This window comes from Lipomyces tetrasporus, assembly GCF_029532465.1.
Source record: "Lipomyces tetrasporus strain NRRL Y-64009 chromosome Unknown POJ06scaffold_8, whole genome shotgun sequence".
In the NCBI taxonomy this organism is placed as follows: Eukaryota; Fungi; Ascomycota; class Lipomycetes; order Lipomycetales; family Lipomycetaceae; genus Lipomyces; species Lipomyces tetrasporus.
Genome location: NW_026611603.1, coordinates 566,390 through 588,638, shown reverse-complemented (window position 1 = coordinate 588,638; position 22,249 = coordinate 566,390). Strand labels below are relative to the sequence as shown.

The window sequence follows — 22,249 nt, the reverse complement described above, 5'->3', positions numbered from 1 at the left end:
ACTAGACACACTTTTTGTACATTGAAACGAATAAGACGGAAATATTGTCGAAAAGCGCTTATTTGAGGGGAATGAATCGACTGTCACCAACGTTAGTACTCGACAACCAAAACCACCTGTTTCCAAAACTCGGACATACGATGAGTGTGTGGCGCCAATACCGGGTCTACCGTGCTTGACAGGGGTATAAGAGATAGAGAACTCTCCGAGGTAGAATCCAACCATCTAACATTCCACTGTTAGCGCTGTCATCGTCGTCATGACACCACAGAATCTGCTGCAATCATACCTCTGGTCGGATTTCAACCTGGTTGAAGACCTTTCCGTTGTAGATACCAATAACACTGCCAATCATTTCGGGGACGATGATCATGTCACGCAGGTGAGTCTTGACGACTGCGGGCTTCTCGTTTGGCTTAGCCTCCTGACGGGCCTTGCGAAGCTTCTTGATAAGACCCATGGGCCTGCGCTTAAGACCACGCTGAAGGCGTCTTCGGGCTCGAGCATGGACAAGGTCGACGAACTTCTCGGGACTGAGGTCCAAAAGGTCGTTGAGATCGACACCCCGGAACGAAAATGTACGGAACTGTCTCTTCTTTCGGTTCTCTGACAAAAAAATTCGTTAATTCTGTATAACTTATTCTTGTCAATGTATTCAAACAATACCTGCCGCCTCAATGGCTTCCTGGTCGTATTCCTCAGACATATTGTGCGTTGATGTGAAGACGAATACGGAGTGTGGGAATAGATTCTGTCAAGAGCAACTTCAAGGAGGAAGGCTGGAAGCGTTGATGCCAGGGATGAACGCACGAAGAGGAAGTGACTGTCCAACGTAGGGTTATGCCCTAAATTGGAGATCGCTTCTCAAATGCGAGCCACAACACAACGTCCAGGGTTACTTCACTTACCAACTACACGTTCTATACACCATTCGAGATCTGCGTAGAATAGTCCGCTGAACACAGCTTAAATCTGATTATTCTCCATCTCCGATATTAATCTACACATTTAATTATTCAGAAGTATGTTCTTTCTGCTTGATTCTGGGCTGCATTAACCACGTCGGGTGCTAATACGTATGCTACAGTGAAGTACCTTGCTGCTTATCTTCTTTTGACTTCGGCTGGCAATGCCTCTCCCTCCGCCGAGGACATCAAGACCGTCCTCTCCTCAGTCGGCATTGAGCCTGAGGAGGACAGACTTTCCTCCCTTCTCTCTGAGCTCGAGGGCAAGGACATCAACGAGGTACGAATTGAAAAATTTTAAAATGCAGTCTGCATCTAAGTGGACATATCGCTGATCTGCGGATACAGTTGATCGCTGAGGGATCCGCCAAGTTGGCTTCCGTTCCTACTGGTGGTGCCGCTGTTGCTACCGCTGGTGGTGCTGCTGCTGCTGCTCCGGCCGAGGCCGCCGAAGAGGAAGCTGCTCCGGCTGAGGAGGAGAAGGAGGAGTCGGACGACGATATGGGTAGGTTCAATAATGTTTGTGTATTTGATAGGGTTCAATAGCTAACGACCTTGAAAGGATTCGGTCTATTCGACTAAACGATGGCCAGCTAGTATTCCCGTTTTTAGGGTCTCGCAAAAGTTTGTGTCAGGGATGGTAGCGCCTATTTGTCTCATTTAATGTTTTCATGCTTGTGTATATAATATTGGCTTGTATGATTGAATGAAATGATTGGGCTGGAATAGCGGTTGCTCAGCTGAACGTGTTTATACCAATTTTATTGAATGACCGTAAGTATTTTACGAAGGCATGAAGTTACCCGGATATTGCGTTTTACCTTCTAGTTACCCGGATTTAAGCTAGTGACCTTGCTCACATGTCCTCATTCGAGGCGTTCCACGTATTTCAGTACGCTGTGGATCCACTCCGCCACCGGTGCATAATACTACAGGCATTGTTTATGTCAGTATAATAGAAGCCAGTAACTCGGAGGAAGGCAAATCGAAAGTCGAACCGAGAAGAGGCGATGTTCTCCCAGCTTCTCGCAGCAGCATCGTCATCATCACCTTCTAAAGCTTCATCAACCGAAATTGCCCGCTCTAGGACGGGTTCTGTCAAATCAGCCGTTAGGTCCCAGAATGTGAATTCCGAAAATGCTGCATCAGTTTCAAACTACCAAATCAAGTCCGGAAATACTGTCCCGCTAGGGACAGCGGCTGATACCAAACCCTCGCCGATCGCTATGAAGAACGACGATGCTTCTATGACTAGTACTGCGATCTCGAAAGATAGAGCAAAACAGCGTGCTACCTTCGAGCGATTAAAGGCACAACGAGCTAAGTCGTCCTCTGCATCTACTGGCCAGGCGGCTAGTTCATCGGCACCGGGAAAAACGTCTGACGCAATGAAGCGGCCTGGTTCAGCGCATCCAGAACCAGGCTCGGCGGTTGCTTCGGCATCGGTACTGGCGACTAATAGAAAGAAGGTAGAGTTTATCTTATTTACGATCTAAATTATTCTTGTTTTGCTAATGTCAGATAGCCGAATTTTTTGGATATCTTAAAGGAAGCGGAGAAAGTCGACTCGGAGAAACTAAAATTTACGGTAAAGGTCAGGGACCCTAAAAAGAAACCAGAGAAGACGATGTCAAAGGTACCAGGTAAACGACTTTCTCATTCGCCGAGTCCAAGTGTTGGAAACCCGCCGACCAAGTCCTCAACAACAACAGCCGATGGGAGAGCACTAGATTCGAGGGCCGCTAAGAACATTTCGAATCTAGATCGTAAAAGTCGGCCATCAACATCCCCGTCTATCAAAGGTGCTTCGCAGGATATATCAGGAAGGAAGTTATTAAAGGGCAGACAGAACTCTACAGTCAGATCTGGCGCTTCCAAAATAGCAGCTCCGACGCCTACAAACGTCAAGTTGCCTTCTCGGTCCGTTCAGAAACCGCACACTCCAGCGCCGTTTGCAAAGCCGATGGAAGGATTATTAAAGAAGAATAAGGCGGCCGAAGAGTCAGATGAATCGTTGGACGATTTCATAGTATCAGACGACGAAGAGGAGGACGATGGTTACGGGCCGTCGCGACGTGCGGGCGAAAAAAATGGGCCAGGATATGACAGGGAAGAGATCTGGAACTTATTCCGTAGAGGAGGGCGATCACGAAATTATGATTACGAGGACGATGACGATAATATGGAGACTGCTGGATTCGACGTTCTGCGAGAGGAAATGAGAAGCACAGCGCATGCACGGAAGGAGGACGATATGATGGAGGCAGAGGAAAGACGCCTTGCAGAGGAAAAGAAGAAACGTCTGAAGCGAGCATGAAGGGAGTTAGAAATAGCGTTTGGGTTATTTTGTTTTCTGGTTTGTGTAAATATAAGGTCTGCGTAGGGAACTTACTAGCGTACTTTTCGTTGTGACCCCGCAAGATGTTGTGTTAAAGTATGACGTGATCGCGCGTTGATATTTCGTTGGGAGTTCGGTCTGAGCGCAGTGCGGCTCGATACCTTATCCATTTGAAATGAATCTTACAATTCACATCGTAGCCGATCGCCTCATAAATCTAAAGCCAGGAGCATGCATTTATAATTCCTGCTCGTGACTCTTGTTTTATTGCTCTTCCTCGTCACAACAAGGGCAGCACATATATCATGGCATATTCACATCGATTTGGGACGCGCGCAGTGCACGCTGGCACTGCTCACGATCCTCACACCGGCGCTGTGATCTCTCCCATTTCCCTCTCAACTACGTTCGCCCAGAACTCGCCTGCGGTCCCCATTGGAAAGTACGAATATTCTCGTTCCAGCAACCCGAATCGCGATGAGTTTGAGCAAGCAGTCGCTTCTCTGGAAGGCGGAAAGTACGGTTTAGCATTCTCATCAGGTAGCGCCACTACCGCGACCATTCTGCAGTCTCTGTCTCCAGGAAGCCACATTATATCTGGTGCGGATGTCTACGGTGGTACACATCGATATTTCACCAAAGTCGCACAATCGCACAGCTTAGAGATCTCATTTACACCTGATCTATTGAACGACATCCCATCTCTCGTCAGGTCTACTACACGTCTGATCTGGGTAGAATCTCCGTCAAATCCCACGCTGTCTGTCACAGATATTAGAGAAGTCGCACGGCTAGCGAAGCAATACTCTCTGTTCCTGGTGGTGGACAATACCTTCCTGTCACCGTACCTCCAGACACCACTGGCGCTTGGGGCGGATGTCGTGGTACATTCGGTGACAAAGTACATTAATGGCCATTCGGACGTCGTTATGGGAGTCGCAGTGCTGAATGACGACGAACTCTATCAAAAGCTTGTATTTCTGCAAAATGCGATTGGTGCTGTGCCGTCAGCGTTTGATTCATGGCTCGCTCACCGTGGATTGAAGACCCTTCATCTTCGATCGCGCGCTAGTAGCGAGAACGCACAGAAAGTGGCCGAGGCACTCGCTAGTAATATCAAGACTGGTAAAGTCTTACAAGTAAACTATCCAGGTCTTGAAGCGCATCCCAATAGGCGAGTGGTCAAGGACCAGCACAGGGATGGTTTTGGTGGTGGAATGATTTCATTTAGAGTCGCCGGAGGACGAAAGGGAGCTGAAGTGTTTTGCCAATCTACCAAGATTTTCACATTGGCCGAGTCTCTTGGCGGAGTAGAGAGTCTATGCGAGGTGCCAGCGCTGATGACGCACGCTGGAATACATGCTTCCGAAAGAGAAAAGTCAGGGGTACATGAAGACCTTGTAAGATTGAGCGTTGGTATAGAGGACGGCGATGACCTCGTCGCAGACGTCCTGCAGGCTCTAGACAGAGCTACCGGTCAGGTAAACGGTGTGAAAGTATAAATTCTGTTGCCCATTATTTAGATATATAAAACCTTCGTGGAGTTATTATATTCAGTCTACTATACAGAATTATAACATTCTAACACTCTATAATTCATCATGATAACTGTCTAAAGTTTTTCGTCCTGCCTTTGGATTGCCAAATAATGAATGCCTTACGTTCGATAGTTTGTCAAGGAACACCATTTCTCGCCCGGATGTGGCATCCAGATCATTCACCTCCTCATCTCTGGTTGAAAATGTCGAGCTTCTCAACTCTTCGTGCGTTTCATACTTTTGCCTTCGAAGCGCCGCTCTTTGTTCAACCTTTTCTGCTATCCAATGTCTAAAACTCTCTTGTACCGGGCAGTAGGTCGGATATCTTGACTTTATGGCTGACAACGCCGAGAAGATCTTTTCACGGACGTCCATGCTCGCTATGTTATCACGCGAGAGCGCATCCTGGAACGCAGAACACCAGAGACCCAGTTCGACTTCAACTTCCGACTGCGTCGCGTCTGACGGACCGTGCAATGAGTGACTATTCATCATATCATTCACAAACGAGTCCTCAACAAAGGTGCCACAGCGGCCCATATAGTCCTCGTCTGGGATATCTGAAAAGAAGTATTTGCGTAACGTGTCCCCACCTTTGTGTCTCCAGAATTCTTGCCGTCCGAGTTTGCCATGTATGGACGATGCAAGTGCAAACATTATTCTAGATCGTACAGTCGGATCTTGCTCTTTATCCAAGGAATCTAAGAGGTTTGTGACGACTTGAGACGGAATTGCGATTTGCAGAGCCGGCGCATTATTTCGAAGCGATGATCCAATAATTCTTGCCGACAAGGCTCGCACCGATGGTGACGTGTGTGTATGCACAAGAGTCACGAGAACCGAAATCACCTCTGGTTCGGCAAGCTTAATGCCGAAATCAATCTCGTGAGAAAAATCCTCGACGTTTTTCAACGCAGCAATTAAATACTCATTCTCGCTCTCGTCGAGAAAGCTGCTTTCCACAGACTGCAACGCTGATGACTCCTCATTTTTTGCCACATTAGATTCTGAGGCGTCTGTTCTGTCAAATGTAAATGAATTTATGATAAATGCCAGGTTGTTCTCAAACTCTTCATGCTCGGACAATGATATATGCGGATTTGGCTTATGTGAATATGACGATGGTCCCCACCCACTGGTTTCTCGCTCTGCGTTTCTTTGGTCGCATTGATCTCGCTCGTCCGATGTGACTTCGACACTGCCGCCTTGTGCTACAGCCACGATCCCGGCATCTTCGTCGTAGTCGTCATTCGAAAGTAATTTTGCTTCGCGTCGTCCTGTTTCGAAATTCAATCGAACATGTAGTCCTGCAATCGTCAGCACAAGACCGGTCCGCTGATATGCGATTTGCAATTGCCTCACCTCCTGGAATGATCTGATCCGGTCGTACCTCCTGCCAATTATCTGTAGCTTCAAGCACAGTAGGATAACACAGTCCTCCATCTGACGGACATATAACGTCGGTTTCTGCCTGAGACGACTCCGTGTCCGAAGTCGCAATAACTCTCAGGGCAAAGGCGACTAGCAGTGTCACTGTCCGAGCTCTCACTAGGATACCTCGCATGAACGATAAAACTAGTCTCCCGAATATGTATTGGGCACAAACGGTCACAAAAGATAGCAAGGCTTGTCAATATATAACAGGTTTCGTGGGGCTTTTGGACACGTCTACAGTTACAGTTCGCGACGTTTCCTCATGCGATCTTGAAGTCGAGGTGACGTAGCGATACCACTGAATATCTGTGCAAACGTATACACTTGAGCGATAGAGAACGTCTCAGACGAGGGCAGCGCTTCCAGTTCCAACAGAAGTTTGAGATATTGAGACCCTGCGTACGTCGAGGCTTGCCGGTCAACCGACTTCGTAACGTTGTATTGAGAGTCCAAGGGAATTCGATATTTCGATTATAAACTATCTGATTCTGGCATTCTCAGCCGTGATATTACCGCTACAAAGTTTTGGCTATGAGTAAAGAACAATGAAGAGAGCCAGCTCCAGCGACAACAATGTAGACCTGTGATTTGAGCCCTAAGCTCGTTACAAACGTGTTTCTGTCGGTGTTTGCCTTCATATAACATAATGCGGTGTAGAATATTTATGCAGGAACTTTCAGTGACGACATCGTAACAAGCAGGTACAACCGCGGCTGTGTTAAGACCACTGCCCCAACAGAACTATTTCTCAATCTCAGCGGTCCCAAACATTTTATTCAAAACCAATTTGTAACCAAAGAGGTCAGACCCTCGCTGCATTAGTAACCATAATAGCAATATATTATACATAGCGTGAGCGGCTGTCAATATTTACCTTAGAATAATATCTACAAAATAACCAAAAAGCGCCATGATATTGTCTCGCCGAGTCCACATTCCTTACCCAAAATTGCCAAAGCGATACATCCAAACAAATCACTAACACTATTATACAGAAATGAAATTTTTTAGTTAGGAAACCGCTCTTTGCTAAAAGCGTCGGCTTGCAGTAATGAAAGTTCGGCCAAAATATCTGAAATGCCGTGGCCCACATCCCTGGTCAACAAGCCATTGCCATTAAGGCTTCGAATAAAGAGCGTCGATATCGAGTTCTGCATAAAATGTTAGCAAGCGAATCTTGTGATAGCAGAGTAGAAACGCACCTCAATCCGTGTCACAACATGATCCATAAATGGCAGAATGCCTTGATCAGATATATTTGTACCGACAATCTCCTCCATGTACGCCTCTTGATCCTGTTCCAGTATAGGCGATCCGTTAAGATACGAGCATATTCGCTCCAGTCTCAGCGAAATGGAACGTAATTTCCAAATCATCTCCGACGTCGGACTGACATCCTGAGGCGAAGGCGAAGTGACTTTGAGATCTGGCGCCGTAATTTTCATGCGCGCGGCAAGATTTTTCGGATACATTAAAGAGATGAATTCGGGACTTTCGAGGCCCTTGAGCTTCAAGACTCCCACTTCGGTTAAATCCCAGCCATATCCATGGAGAAGTTTTAGATCTCGATCAACAGCTTTCGCCAAATATTCGTCGCCGACAACTTCATAAAGTGCATTTAAGTCACCTGGCGCCTTCTTGTAGGCATTATCAAGTCTATAGACCTCAGTGACGAAGTCCTGGCTGACAGTGACTTGACCTCCGTCAGCAACTGCGCTGATTCTGGACGCTCGATTAACCATGGGTCCGAAATAATCCATACGACGAGTAATCGGATCTCTCTCACACACAGGCGAACCCCAATGAATCCCCATTCGCACTGACAGGCCTCGATAAATGATATTATTTTCGTCATCCACAACTTCAGCACCATCTACTGAACTAGTAATTTCCGATGGCCACTCGGCGACCAATAACTGCGACTGGACACTAAAGCACCACACCATTGCCGCCGCCGCAGTTGGGAAGCACACCATGAAAGCGTCACCTTCAGTCTTGACTTCATAGCCACCGACGATGCGCAGCTGACGTCGCATAATCGAATTGTGAATCTTAATGGCAGACCGCATGGCGATTGGATACGTTTCCCAAAGAAGCGTGGAGTTCTTAATATCTGTGAATACCATTGCAAGTTCGCCCACAGGGGGAGAAACTTCACCACCTAAGCGAGCAGGTGCCTGTACTCATTAGTCTAAATGCATCCGATTCCTAAACTGATGAGCTTGCTTACCACATCCTCTGGGAAATTCCTCGCTCTCCGACGCTTCAAAACTGGAAACAATTCCTCCTCCTCAACATTAGAGATCGATCCCAAAGAAACACCACCAGTAACACGAGACCGACTGATCTTCTTGCCAGAATCTCCGACAGCAACGATCATCACAACGATTTTATCTGAGCAGCCATACGCAATAGCAAAATCACGTAGCTTCTGAGCCGCACGCATCGTATCGCTTCGTTCTGTTGCCGCCATGTCGACCGCTGTCTGGTAATCAATGTATTCCCACAGTTCCTTAGTCGCCATGATTAGTAAATCATCCGTATCTGAGAGCTGGCACTCGACAATCGACGGCGCAGCCTGGACGCAGGGAATAAGATTGAAGTACCCAAATGATCGGGACACTTCTAGGATGTCATTGAGCTTTCCTGTCTGGGATACCCAGCCTCCTGCTTCCCGAATACGATCAATTTCGGGCGAAAATGCTGGTTCGTGAGACTTCGTTAGCAGCCGGAATTCCCTATCAGTTCGAGAAAGTACAGCTCGAACGTCGCCGATATTAGCAACGTAAAGTCTATTGCCCGCAATGTAAACAACAGTGGCGCAAGCTCCCGTGTTCGCATCCTCAGGTCCCACGACGACGACTGATGACCCGCGATGGCCAAAGTCCAACCGGTATTTGTCGTCCGCATCACTCATGGTTCGCGTACCTAGCTCTTTGTTTAAAGATAGGAAAGTTCGTCTCAACGCAGTGGCCACCGACTCCCCTTCTCGCAACTTTCGCAGCTCCATACCAAAAAAGTCTGCGAAGTTATCCTGAGTAAACTTTGCCATCTTACTGCCGCCATCAGCAACTGGCCGACCATCAAATAAGCCAAAGATAACTTCGTCTTCATTTCCACGGAATCGCTCGACTGCCATGTCAATCGTAGAGAGATGATCGTAGTTTCCTAATGTATCTGCCATGCCATATGGCATAGAGTGGACTTCAGATCCAGAGGTACGGACACGTCGATCTTCGGTTTGGTCTGGAATCGAAGAACTCGTATTTGACAAGGTCACATCCATCAATCCTAGCACGCGAAGTTTGGACAAACTTGAAAAGTCCGATAAGTCGATTTCACCCCTGAACTGTGACGACTGCTTGACCTCGAGCCGTTTATTCCCCGACAGATTCAGATATTTCAACTCCATATTAAAGTTCCTATTCCACGTCAGCTAAAAAACTACCAACATGCCAAAGAACCCTTACCAATTCCAATCGTATGGCCAGTTAGATATATTGTATTTCAGCGAATTGCTACCAACATCCAGGACCAGCAATTGATTAATTTCCGCTAACTCTGCAGGAAGCGTTAGCAGCTTGTTAGCGTTAATGTGAAATATCTTCAAATTCGTAATCCGAACGAGATCATCCGCTGGCAAGTTCGTGAGATTATTGCCCGAGAGATACAATTCCCTCAGCCGAACCAACCGACCAAGAGTGCCCACTGGGATTTCGGACAAGTAATTGTATGACAAGTTCAGAACAACAAGTTCTGTCAGGAACGAGATTTCTTTGAGACAGTCGTCATTGAGCTGGTTGTCTGCCAGGTACAAATACCGAATACTCTGTGCCATTGTATTCGCGAGTCTAGAAGATGACGCAGCTGAATCCTTTCTCGATGCAACGGATTCCGTGCCAGCGGTAAAAACTGACAGTTTTCGCGAAGGAAGATTAGCTAGTCCTGGATCACTGGACGCTGCCGAGAACTCAGATTCTCTTCGGCCCGACATGTCTCGGGGGCTGTGTCCCGACGAGTTTGACATGTTGGAAGAGCGCCGTGACGACAGGTCGCTGCCGTATCTTCCAACTTCTTCAGAGCTTGGTATAGGCCGCAACGCTGATGGTTCCGAACTTATGGACCCCAGGTACAATGGCAAGGGGAACGTATCCAGATTGTTGGACGATGCATTCAACATCTCCAGATTGTTCAATTGCCATATTTCAGAGGGCAGACTGCTCAGTGTGTTGCTGTGCACATCGATTTGTCGAAGTTCAGTCAAAGTACCAATTTCTGGCGGTAGCGACGATAAACTGTTTCCAACGCAGCTAAACCTGGTAAGTCGTTTCAAACGCCCAATCTGAGACGGGATCACGCCGAAATGGTTATTATCGAGCGTTAGTTTCTCCAAATTCGTGATCTTCTCAAAAAAGCCTTCAGGAAACGCTGACATTTTAGCGTTAGCCAGATTGAGCGTCGTTAATGTAATCATGGGGAGAACGAAATTAAACCGCGTGACAGGATTTTGATTGAGGTGAAGAACTCGCATCCTCTTTGAGTACTGCTCAAGACGGGATACCGAATTGTGCGACGAGAGGAAGACTTCGAGTCGCGGCAGCGTCATGACCACTTCGACGTTTGTTAAATCATTGTAACGAATGTCGAGAGATTTCAGAGATGTGAGATTCTGAAATGTCTCAGGAAGAGATCCAGTAAGGAGGTTATTTGTGATAACGAAAGTCTCCAGCGCACATAATTGACCAAACTCCGGTGGCAATTCTCGAATTTCATTGAACGATACATCTAGCTCCAATAGAGTGACCAGATTGCACACTGAAAGCGGAAACTCTGTCAGGTAATTAAAGGCCAAATTTAACTGCCGTAGATTTCTGAGATGAGCAAAACTATCTGGAAGACTGGAGAGGCAGTTATTTTGAGCCTTCAGTGACACCAAGGCTTCATGCTTTTCAAATTGCGCATTATCTAGGTCTTCCAGCCGATTACTAGAAATATCGAGATAGTTCAACTTTGGCGCCTGCATTATACTTGTCGGAAGCTGAACGCGAAAATTGGTAGCAAATTTGATTTCCCGAAGATCTACGCAAGACCTGATAAATTGCATCGGGACATCGAGCGACTGATTCTCCGAAAGATTAAGGGAAACGATCTCGCTAGCGTGATGGTATAACGATGCAGGAATGGTCTGCAGATTTCGTCTCTGTAGATTGACTTGCGCGTATTTCTTACCAGCTAAATATTCTTCCTCCTGCTGTGACGTAAGTTATTAGCTCTAGTCATTCAAAACATACGAAATAAAACTTACGCCATCGATCGGAACCGCACTGACCGAGGGGATGAACAGGAATCGGTACAAATAACCCATATCCTCTCGTCCCATTTCCCAAATGGGATCTTCGTCAGTGTATCCACATAACTCAAGTATTCTTTTCTGCAGCATAATAGGGTGTTCGTTAACTTGCAGAATGCGGATCAATCCCAACCGCCGAAAGCCGATTTGATAGTGCGTCACAGACGGCAAAAAAAACTTTCGTCCCAAGATCTGAAGGAGGTCATTGACAGTAGTATCAAGCGGGCAGACGACGGTTGCAAAGGTGCCGTCTGTCCGAAATACACGGACGTAATATGTTGACGCGCTCTTGGATCGCGGGACAGGCGCTTTCTTGGGTTGAGGTTGTTTCACAGGAGTGTGAAGCTCATCATCTGGCCGCATCACTCCCCAGCTTTCTGGTGCAGTCCAGGCTGTGCTCATCGGTCCGCCTTGTGACGCCTTTCGGTCCGATAGAGACGATGGTCCTAGCGCGTAGGGGCTAGGAAATGGTCCTGCTGTTGGGCCCTGGATGGCATTCTGGCCCTTCATCCCGTTGGGAGAGTTGCTTCCACCCCTGTGAGCCATAAGCCTGCGATTCTTTCCCAAATGACGCTTAGATGACTTCCGATCGTGGTGCTGTTGAAGAAACTCCGGTTTGAGAATGCCAGCCATGTCTTCTAAATGCGTGTCCAAGTGGAATATATGTTGATTAGGTTCCGTTGAAGTAGGTGAGATGGAGCTAGCCGTGCTCTGCTTTCGCCCTGCGCTTGCCTCGGCAGTGTCGTTATGCTTTGCATGAAAGATTCCATCTTTAGGGCCCCAGTTAGTTGGTGTTGAAAATCCTTTGACATGAGGTTTGTCATGTTTGCCATGTTTCTGTTTGTACCTCAAAATCTTCGACGGCGAATCGCTTCCATCTCCAAAATCAGTAAGCGACGCAGATGCCGGAGAGAGTCGTCCGGATCGGTCTGAATCTAAGACTAGTTAGCTTCGATGTATCACAAGCTTGATTTGTGGATTGGCGATGGCCATGACTTACCGTCGAAAGAATCCTTGCGTTTAATGAGTTTGCCCAAGAAACCGCGCTTCTTTTTATCTCTGGAAAGAGATGATAAAGACGACGGTGGCCTCTGTATAGAACTCGGAGAATCAAGGTCCATTTTGAGACTGATCCGTTCCGTCTTTTTAAAGATCACTCTCAGAGCTGGAGCGCATCCACAGGTGACGTTGGAGAATCAAAACCGGGCAAATACACGCTTGAATCAGCAAATTTCGCAAGCCCGATTTCCAGATTCGTCGACAGAAATCTTTTACTGCAAAAACGGGGCAAATTTTGAAACCGATTTGGCAGATTGACGTTCCGTGGATCGGTGAAGGCGAGCAGCTTCGCCAAAAGGCATGCACGAGGCCAAGCCGCGCTAACGACTGTGGGACGTCACTGCGGCGGTGCCCAAAGCGTCCCAGAAGTGCTGTGCGTGGCCCCCACGTCCGTCAAAGCTTACAACCAGTCGTACAATAAACCCGAATCGTTGCTGATTTTATAGATCATATTTTACTATTTCTCGTGATGACCATCCGCCAATGAACCCTGACTTTAGGTGTGAAACAGATTAATATGAGTGTAATCAAATCTGATCCACCCAATATAGATGGTCGCACGGTCAAGCAGTGAATGAAGTTACAAAATTTGCGGATGAATAATTTGAAAAATAGAATGTTCCTTTTATCGTTATTTGGGAATTCAGAAATCAGAATTACAGTGATTAATGGTTTTGGCGTCATTGCCTCATGCCTCGTCGTAACTAACTGGAAGAAGTATGTCGAACTGCACACCCCCGTCACTGGGACAGTAGAGATTCCGCAGCATCACTCAGATTATGTTTTACGGCATGTGGCATGTCTTAAGATTAGTGCATCCCACACTGAATGCAGATAAAGATATTTGTAGCGTCCATTTGGTGTCTTACGAAAGAGTCGCAAATCGGCTTCAAACGCCTAGGATAGATATAGATGTGACAGAGTAGTCAACTGAGGTAATCTTGCCCGAATCCAACAGGATATCCTTAGAGGTTGAATAGGTATAAACAGCTAACTGAAGGAATCGGATATGAGAGGAATCAGTGCTACAGCTCTTGATATATATATTGTGTCCAAATCGCCATTTGTGGATGCTGATCAACGCATGTGAAGACCAACCATGGGGTAAGGGATTGTACTAGCGCAACCACAAACACCCTGCCAATAATAGCTAATGGGGAAAGCGGAACAAACATTAGACGTTGCCTGAACTGCGGACTGCTTGCTTGCTACACGAATTTTACTCCCTGACCCACGCAAGTGGGCACTGATACAGGATTCTACATGCGGCCGTCTTACATCGACGATTATTTATGGGTGCTGTTCACGACGCTAAGAGGATCAAAGGGTATGCTCACCCCGCGTGATTGATCCAGCGAGTTACCGCCGAGAAAGATAGCATAGAGCTTGTAAGAGTAAGTCAGACGTTGATTGACATTTTCCTGGCCCATCATGTACGTATTGTGACATCTTCATCCAGATAACCAATCTATATTACCGATGCGAGTCCCAGCCATATTAACACAACTACTAAATATATCATAAACCCTATAATATGTACAAAGAAAAATTCAAATACAGCATACTAGTCTTTCATCTTACATTATAACGCAGCACTGAGGTGAGGAGCCCTTTGACTTCTTAGACTCGGAAAAATTAGTCCCAGTATTTCTCAAATCGATTTGATGTGAGATCACTGATGATCGTGACGACCCCGTCGGAATTACATGAGGCGATGAGCGGTTGCTGGGATTGGACGCTCTGGCTATCTTTGGGCTTGATTTCTTTTCTCGGGTAGAATGTGTTGAAAAAGAGGTCGCTCGCGGGCTCGTCGGCGGGGAGCTCGGGTGGAATCGCCTTGGCGTCGTCTCGGACACAGGCATAAAAGCTATGTCTGGCGATGTACGTGCCGGTAGTGGAAATGGATCTGGAGAGGTAGTGACTGACAAAGAACTGCCTGGAGTATCTACAGTCTCATCGCTGATACTTGGCAGCGAATGCTGGTCATCATTGGCATCGTCTGCAAAATTGAACTCATCTTGGGTTTTGTGGCGACGGGGACGGCGAAGTTCATGATGATGCTGATGCCTCTGTACGTACCCTCTTAATGAATCATCAGCTTGAGCGTCGTTGTCGTTGTGGTCATAGGCAATGATCCCCTCCTCGCCTTCATCACTGTGATGTCTTCGATGCTCGTGGAGACCCTGATGATGAGAACGTCGGCGACGACGAGGCTTACCAAGAGGGACTATAGGCGAGTGCTGGTCGTTCTCGTAGCTGTTCATTGGCAAGGTTGGTGCACTGCGCATAGAACTTATGCTGCTCCGCATATGGAGATCATTACCGTCGGCAGCTGTTGACGACGATGATGCCGCTGCAATGGCAGTAATAGCAGCTGCGGCAACAGCCAACGAACCTGGTGCGTACCCATCGTCCTGCGAATGTCTATGCTTGAACGGGTACCCATCCTGTGACAAATGACGGGAAGAGACCGGGCTGATGCTCTGCATGCGTAACATCGTGGACTTTGTCGGCTGAGGACTGACATTATAGAAGCCTTCGCTCGTCTGAAGTGGCGGGGTGTCATGTGGTCGGAAGTTGTTCGTGGATGTCCTCGATATGGATTGTCCGTACGAGTTAGTCGACGACGCTGTACCGATTCGCCTGAGACTCAAGGGCGGTGGAGGAACAACTACCTGTCGAGACCAGTTCTCGACATCGCGATACTAAAAGGTATTAGAAGCACTTTCGCTGCATGTGCAATAGAAGGAGAGATACTTACACCAAGTGTCGAGGTCATGGAGTGCTTATGGCTAGCTAAAGATCGATTAACCTGGACAGATCTTTCGGTGCTGACTAGACACTAGACTCATTCGACGAAGGTATTCCCCATAAGCACTGCCGAAAGAGCTTTGGGCCAGAGTATGTTCCGTAACTGGGAAGTCTGAGTTGCGAGAGTTGGGGAGAATAAGAAAGAATTGGCGAGCAGAGTGCGAGCAACCTGGCGTGGTACGCACGAGGTCTACAACGCTCGAATATTGCTTGATTTTCCTGATCCTGCAGGTGGACAGCGTACACAAGAAGTATATTTCAAGCCCCTGTCAAATGCCCAGTAACATACTAGACGAAGGGAAAAAAGACAAGTGAAAAAATATGGATAGTTAGTACGTTTCGACCATTACATGAGGGGTCAGTGGGTTTGACGGCTGACGGGATTTTGGAGCACCGGGATCCGGGAATTTCCAAAAATCACATCGACGTCATCGTCAAAGTTTGAAACGGCGCCATTCTTGTTCCTGATAGGGCCCGCGTTTTCTAGAGGATTCAATCCATTCTATCCCGCGAATAAACAGCAGTTACGCGTAACTGAACATTCGATTATTTCAGAAGCCCCACCGTGCAGTATTGTGCTTTCTCTGTATTGTCACACATACCGGCCTAACGGGCTGGTAGTCGAACGAAATAAAATAAATTCTCGAAATTTGCTTTAGAGTTTCACGCCTCTAAAGGTGACAGCAGCTTCAACAGCCCGAAGCGGCAAAAAGTTGAATTAGGTTTAACTTGTTCCACCGACGTGGTCTTGTCGCACCGGGAGTCCGGATGACACAGTGTCACCTTGCGTCACTCCGCAAACTTTGCCTGATTGGTGGGGCTAACCCCGATCTGATTAAGTGTGCATTTTGCTATATAAGTAGTACTCATCGCACTGGTATTACATCGTAACAAAATACTAGCATTCTTAGCTTCCTCGGGTAGAGGACGGTTGTTTTGTGCCTCAGCTTATAGATAGAATCTGGCACTTCCAGTGACGGACACGGCGGAGTTGCAATTAGCCTTCTCCGCTCCTATCAGCCTTTGCTGTCAAATGTGATACAATTCACACACAGTCGCAACGTATAGCCGCGGCTCGTTTGTTAGCGTCGTAACTGGTAAGAATAGTAGTCAATACGAGAGACGTAAACTTTTTGTGGATTCGCTACTGTAAAATACGCGATCGGGGACTTGGCCGTACTGCCTCACGGTCGCTAAATAGCTACAACTATCTAATGATCGCTGTCATTCCAACGTTGCGAGACTAATAGTGTGAGGCACCGCAAGTCGTCCATCAGCGTACGCAAAATACACGCTTAACAGATATCTGATACACCCCATGTCTCTAAAATTCAGATGGTTCATGAGATTTCCATGTGCAAAATTGGCCATCCAATAGTAACATACCCTCAATATATCATGTGATACGGTCACTGCAGTATTAGCCGTAACAGCACCGTATGGGAATGAATGGGAAATGGGAAATACGGTAATATGAGTCGACGTGTACTACCTCGTATCATTTCCTTAAGTTTGATTGCCAATTGTAACCTAAGTGTGTATTCAGAAGAGAATCAGACACGTAGCTATCATTCGAATTAGCCTAAAGACCAAATAAGTGCATCTTCGATGGACAAACCGCAAGTTGCCGTAGAATCTCATAACTGCGGCGCCTGTGCAGGGAAGACAACCAGGAATATGCGGCGATCTCGTACGCAGGCTTGGAATACAGCGACTTTAATAGACTTCGCAGAAATGTCTTCCCTGGGAATCGAACATCAGGACGAGAAGAGACAGAGTACTTGACTTCAGCGAGAAATCCTGTGAGTCACCGGAATTATACCAGATCTAATAAATAGCCGCTGTTTGTGTGGCGATCCGTCTTGTCCTGGCGAAAATATTCTGAACGCGGGCCGAAATCAAAATGCACCAACCAAACTAGCTCTAGTTCTGATTCTGGCAAATTCAGATATAATAATCTCTAACTAGCGCGTCGTCGTAAAATAATTATTTATACTGTGACGTAAATACCGAATGTTATAGACGAAGTGACCTTTGTTTACAAGTATTTATTTACTGTGAAGACGTCACATGCGGATAACGGCGAAGGTTACAAGACAGTTGCGCGAACGCGACCAACACAACACGCCCCAAACGCAAACAAATCATCATATCAAACTCATCTGCACCTGCACTCCATTTCCACTGGTGTCCCTATATTCATCACCCATCCGCGATTATCCATCATTGTCCCTGTTTATCTATTGCCAGGATAAAGGGTCCGGTCAGGGACAATGTCAACCTTTGGCGCAGCGAATTTACTGAAAGACATATCAAATCAATTGACGCATCGTCTATCGACTGATCCCGCGTCAACTATGCCACTATCCCATGCATCGGCAAAAATGGACTCATACGATACACTGACTACGTCCTTTTCAATTCCTTACATGATGCTTCTGGAGCCAGAACCCGCTGATGTGGTGTTTATGTCAAGAGACGGATTCAGACTTTGGAATGACCCAGTATCGGCGCAGAGTTCGCACTCAGCAGACGGTAAACAAACCGTCAGATCGTTGGATAACTTGGGTGGAATTCGAAGGACCGTAGATGCAATAAATGAAGACGGTAACATCAAGGCGTCTGCGGTAGTTGAGAAACGGACAGGCAAGAGCGCAACAATTACAATGAGTGGACCTTCTACTGCAATTCTTACTGAGCGCGCCACGATCTTGAGAAAGTACTATGAAATTGTGAGCACTAGTGTGAACAGGTCTCGTACGGTAGGCTAATATTTTCATGTAGGGGATCGATCATGTCGGGATTGACACCTTCCAATTGCTTGACAGCCAGGGCAAGCTACAACCCAATGTTCGAGATCAACTTGAAGCTGTCGCGGCGTACACGTCTGCCACTATATTTGTCACAAAAGTTCTCGACCCATCACTTAGGCCACAAAATCCTTCGCCACTGGAACTAGAAGATATATGGAAACCATATCATATTCTAGCTTACGGAGACTTGGACAGCATAGCGTTTGCAAAGACGCGATTGGCGCTGCTCATTGATGAGATGGTACACTCGAATTCTTTAGATGTGCAGGATGCAGACGACACTAACTCATCGCCAGAATGGATTATTCATCGACAGAATGAGTGTTCCTCTATCCCTACATCCGCTTTTGGCAGGCAGAGACCAAGTCAATTTCCAGAAAGTAACACAGGACACCGGGACGAAATTATATACACCAACTCTGTTTCCCTGTGTTCACTCATCAATGGACGAGAGCCACGCCCGACGAGACTATGATGAGATATACATTGTGGGCCAGGAGACTGATGTCGACAGTGCTCGAGAAATGATCGAGAATCTGGTAGGTTGCCGTCGTGCAGGTGTTGCAGAGATCTCTAACGTGTGGGGTATGGTAGACACAAAAATTGCCAGTTTTCAGCAAAGATTTTGTCATCCCGTTTGCAAAGATAGATTTCTTGCTACTACATTCCTTAGACAAATTAGAAGAACTCTCACGCCAAAACGGTTAGTGGTTCAAGCTGCTTTTACAAAAATAGACCCTAATATCCACACAGGCGCTTTCATTCAATTTCCGTCTCTAGGAGCTTCACGGTCTTTAGTCCGAGTGCAATGCCCGTCTCATATCTTTGTCGAGAAGACAATCCGATCCATTGCTAAACTTGTACGTCTCATTTACTACCACGATCCAGTGTCGGGCATGCTAATCCAATATAGGTTTGTGACGTTTATTCAGCTGGGTACTGGATTCATGAGGGTCGAGCTGATGACAAGGGATACCTAATACAGCCAAGAAATCTTCCACCAGTTTCAGCCATCCGTGAAGCTCTAGAACGGATATCTTCAACTAGTGGGGCTGACATTTCATTTCTGAAGTGCACTTTTGATGTCATTGGCGACGGCGAGGCAGCGAAATCGGCTGTGTCTCAAATCCGTGGACTACCGTTCTGGCCGGTGAGATAGCTGTGTTTCTAATAGGGCTCTGATATACTAACCAACCATGTGCTAGAGTGAAAGTCATCAAGTTCGCTTTAGGATAGAGCTCTCTGTGGACCAACGAGAATTTATCGCTGGCAAGAAGAATGGCAAAATCAACCGAATCATGAGCACAGCGCACGTGTGGATCAAGTTCGAGCCATTCAGCGAGTATAACTTTTTCGTTGATCTGGTCTCTCCGAACTACGCTGCCGCTTTGTTTGGTATGCAACTACTGGAAGAGGAGCTTCCAGCCGAGATCTCATTTTACATTCCCGAGGCCTACCATCGGTCGATCATCGGTACCGGCGGCCAGCAGATCCAGACTCTGATGCGGAAGTATAACGTATTTGTAAAGTTCTCGAATGCGTTTGAACAAGTATCGGATTTGGGGATCGTATCTAGAATCGACAATGTTGTGGTGCGCTGTCCTGCCAAAAATGCAGAGTCGCTGTTACCGGCTAAGAATGAGATTCATGAGATTGTTCAATACCTCGAAAGTCAGCAGAATAACTCTCAGTCACAGCAGGCCCTGCCCTCGCAGCAACATGGACACCATCATCATAATTCTCATTCATATCCTGCTCCTCAATCGACACAATCCCATACTGCGTATCCCCCTGCGCGACGGTGAGTAAGATATCCGATTGCATCAATTAACCATTTCGTCACACCATTCTTGCATATCCATAGCTATGTAAATAGTTTGTGCTACATTAGAGATCCAGTTTGCTAGTTTGCTTCGGTTCGCGTTGTTGGGTTATGGGATGCGGATTTATTGCGATTTTTGCTTGCGATTTGAGATACGATTTATATGCTCAGTTGGTTACAAGTACCATGTTACGCTAATTACCATCCATGTATTGTTTCATATATCCGTCTAGTTCTATATCCTCGCATTGATCTGTAGTCCTCAAAGTACCCAAGAAAGCCCAATATTATGCATATCATAAATATATCACAATCTAAACAATCCAAAATATGTTCACACAAAACGCCACCATGTCCATGAGGCTCGTAGTATTTCTGTCTATCCCCGGTCGTCCACTGCTTGTCTCCAATCAAGGCCAAGATTCCCAATATTGTTGTTCTTCTCTCAAACTTTCAATTGCTTCTTCTCTCAGGTTGTTTTATCTGCAAAAGTTCCTCTTCAAAAGTAGGGAATAGTAATATTGCTGGAGGGCACTGCGGTCGCCGACGTCGTATACGGCAACTCAAACGCAGACGTTGTCGAATTCGGATACATGTACGTGGCATTTGTGGAATTGTTATGCAATCCCCAGAACACTGTTGGCGAGGCAGAATGCGATGTCTCAGTCTCTGCCGACACAGAAGAGCTCGAAGCGGACGACGGAGTCTTAGTTGCGCCCTGTCCCTGAGCGTTCGTGCTCGAATTGGACCAGAAGTGCGAGACGTTGTTGAAAGTAGCAGCGACGACTATGGCGGCAATAAGACAGGCTGCGACGATGAAAATGATGACGCAGCTGCGACGCCGCATGCCGAAGATGCGCGAGCGAGGCGTGTATTTCTCGGGATCAGAGCCGTTGCTCGAATTGTAGGGTCGCTGCGGGACCGAGCCATGGCTATAGTACCTTTCTGGTCGAGGTGGCGGGTCTGCAAACGGATTACCGCTTTCATAGGTTCCGTAAGAAGCCGGCTGATTCGTTCGTGGTTGCGTTGGCGAGGGTATATACGACGGATTATCGGTGTATTTAGTCGATGGCTGCCGAGCTACTGAAGATGACTGCGGGAGGGTTGAGTACGTACGTTTGGCAACACCGGGCGTAGTCGCGGGAAGCATCGCATGATCATCTTCATCATCCTAGTGTGACTCGTTAGCATCGACTATTACTGGTGTTTGTTTAATTTTCTGTTCTTCCGATTGTTCCGAACCTCCCGAATACACAGAACATAGACAAAAGCATACCAAGTCCTCGGATAAAACGGGCGACACTGCGCGCTCGTATGGATCTTCCACTGGATGGTCCTGTGAACCAACGTAATACGGATCGTATGCGTACGAGTCGCGGATGGAACCCATATTTGCTGTCGTCTTTTGCTTGCGAACTGTCTGCTATTGTTCAAAATTAATTTTGGCACACTAGAAATCGTCGCAATTACGATTTCCTCTGGATATTGATGCCAACGGTAGCAGAACTTCCAACTATCTTTTCCTTGGTTGCTTGGGACCTCGTGGGCTATAGGTGAATTGGGCCGAAGGCAGTGTTGCAGCGATGCTGCATGCCGCCGGATGTGCAGCCACGTGGCTGATTCAGGGCGGCAGAGTTAATTTGCGAACAGGATGTGGCGCATTTGGGGCATTGATAGCGCTATAGGACGGCTCACTTAATCCGAGAGTGAACACAGATTTTATCTGCCAGTACTTTGTAATATGCCTGTATCTTACACGTGCTTTTCGAAAGCGACTTGAATTTGTTAACGTCTCGCTTTGGGGAGTTATTGGCTGTTGGCGATGTGGCTTGGCCAGGCCTCGCCGGTTTGTGCGGCTCATAAAATTGCGCGATGTTTTCGAGTTGAGCGAGCATATGCGATCTAATAGATAGACGAGATGAGTGGTATCGACGCCTTTGGGTCATCGATTACATGCCGACTCAAATTGGAGGCGTGCTTGTGTACTGGGCAAAAGAAATATCACATGAGTGGAGTATACAACGTAGAGGTGGATACGATTTGCGATTAATCGTTATTCGTATTCGTAAAGTCCAATACGATTACTATACGAGTCCACCCTATCCCTATGGAAAGAGAT

The 22,249-nt window shown here is 46.9% G+C and overlaps 9 protein-coding genes across 9 annotated transcripts; 4 read left to right on the top strand and 5 right to left on the bottom strand.

Moving 5' to 3' along the window:
• Positions 1–58: 58 nt before the first annotated feature.
• On the bottom strand, positions 59–706 carry POJ06DRAFT_282651 (ribosomal protein S19-domain-containing protein; the record flags this gene model as incomplete). Its single annotated transcript, XM_056190049.1, has 4 exons — positions 59–80; positions 140–225; positions 290–606; positions 667–706. 4 exons carry the CDS (start codon positions 704–706, stop codon positions 59–61), a joined length of 465 nt encoding a protein of 154 aa, XP_056042164.1.
• Positions 707–818: 112 nt separating this feature from the next.
• Positions 819–1,334, top strand: POJ06DRAFT_257783 (uncharacterized protein). The gene is made up of 2 exons (XM_056188194.1): positions 819–1,022; positions 1,088–1,334. Coding segments are annotated over exons 1-2 (180 nt in total). The 5' UTR covers positions 819–1,021; the 3' UTR covers positions 1,267–1,334.
• Positions 1,335–1,975: 641 nt separating this feature from the next.
• On the top strand, positions 1,976–3,282 carry POJ06DRAFT_269795 (SPT2 chromatin protein-domain-containing protein; the record flags this gene model as incomplete). The annotated part of the gene is made up of 2 exons (XM_056189395.1): positions 1,976–2,434; positions 2,491–3,282. 2 exons carry the CDS (start codon positions 1,976–1,978, stop codon positions 3,280–3,282), a joined length of 1,251 nt encoding a protein of 416 aa, XP_056042162.1.
• Positions 3,283–3,457: 175 nt separating this feature from the next.
• POJ06DRAFT_257781 (Cys/Met metabolism PLP-dependent enzyme-domain-containing protein) lies at positions 3,458–4,836 on the top strand. Its single transcript, XM_056188193.1, has one exon. The coding sequence runs from the start codon at positions 3,609–3,611 to the stop codon at positions 4,803–4,805; it is 1,197 nt and encodes a 398-aa protein (XP_056042161.1). The 5' UTR covers positions 3,458–3,608; the 3' UTR covers positions 4,806–4,836.
• POJ06DRAFT_257780 (uncharacterized protein) lies at positions 4,837–6,666 on the bottom strand. Its single transcript, XM_056188192.1, has 2 exons — positions 6,204–6,666; positions 4,837–6,148 (listed from the first exon to the last, which is right to left on the bottom strand). Exons 1-2 carry the CDS (start codon positions 6,403–6,405, stop codon positions 4,893–4,895), a joined length of 1,458 nt encoding a protein of 485 aa, XP_056042160.1. The 5' UTR covers positions 6,406–6,666; the 3' UTR covers positions 4,837–4,892.
• A 324-nt stretch (positions 6,667–6,990) lies between these two features.
• Positions 6,991–12,949, bottom strand: POJ06DRAFT_212868 (phosphatase 2C-domain-containing protein). The gene is made up of 6 exons (XM_056185471.1): positions 12,626–12,949; positions 11,581–12,560; positions 9,746–11,526; positions 8,506–9,697; positions 7,478–8,452; positions 6,991–7,426 (listed from the first exon to the last, which is right to left on the bottom strand). The coding sequence occupies exons 1-6, from the start codon at positions 12,744–12,746 to the stop codon at positions 7,283–7,285; spliced, it is 5,193 nt and encodes a 1,730-aa protein (XP_056042159.1). The 5' UTR covers positions 12,747–12,949; the 3' UTR covers positions 6,991–7,282.
• Positions 12,950–14,056: 1,107 nt separating this feature from the next.
• Positions 14,057–15,835, bottom strand: POJ06DRAFT_257772 (uncharacterized protein). The gene is made up of 2 exons (XM_056188191.1): positions 15,446–15,835; positions 14,057–15,389 (listed from the first exon to the last, which is right to left on the bottom strand). The coding sequence occupies exons 1-2, from the start codon at positions 15,461–15,463 to the stop codon at positions 14,262–14,264; spliced, it is 1,146 nt and encodes a 381-aa protein (XP_056042158.1). The 5' UTR covers positions 15,464–15,835; the 3' UTR covers positions 14,057–14,261.
• A 1,779-nt stretch (positions 15,836–17,614) lies between these two features.
• On the top strand, positions 17,615–20,319 carry POJ06DRAFT_257768 (uncharacterized protein). Its single transcript, XM_056188190.1, has 7 exons — positions 17,615–18,227; positions 18,280–18,549; positions 18,605–18,847; positions 18,903–19,011; positions 19,062–19,168; positions 19,222–19,458; positions 19,514–20,319. Exons 1-7 carry the CDS (start codon positions 17,769–17,771, stop codon positions 20,111–20,113), a joined length of 2,025 nt encoding a protein of 674 aa, XP_056042157.1. The 5' UTR covers positions 17,615–17,768; the 3' UTR covers positions 20,114–20,319.
• POJ06DRAFT_257766 (uncharacterized protein) lies at positions 20,320–21,691 on the bottom strand. The gene has a single exon (XM_056188189.1). It carries the CDS (start codon positions 21,278–21,280, stop codon positions 20,630–20,632), a length of 651 nt encoding a protein of 216 aa, XP_056042156.1. The 5' UTR covers positions 21,281–21,691; the 3' UTR covers positions 20,320–20,629.
• Positions 21,692–22,249: the final 558 nt, after the last annotated feature.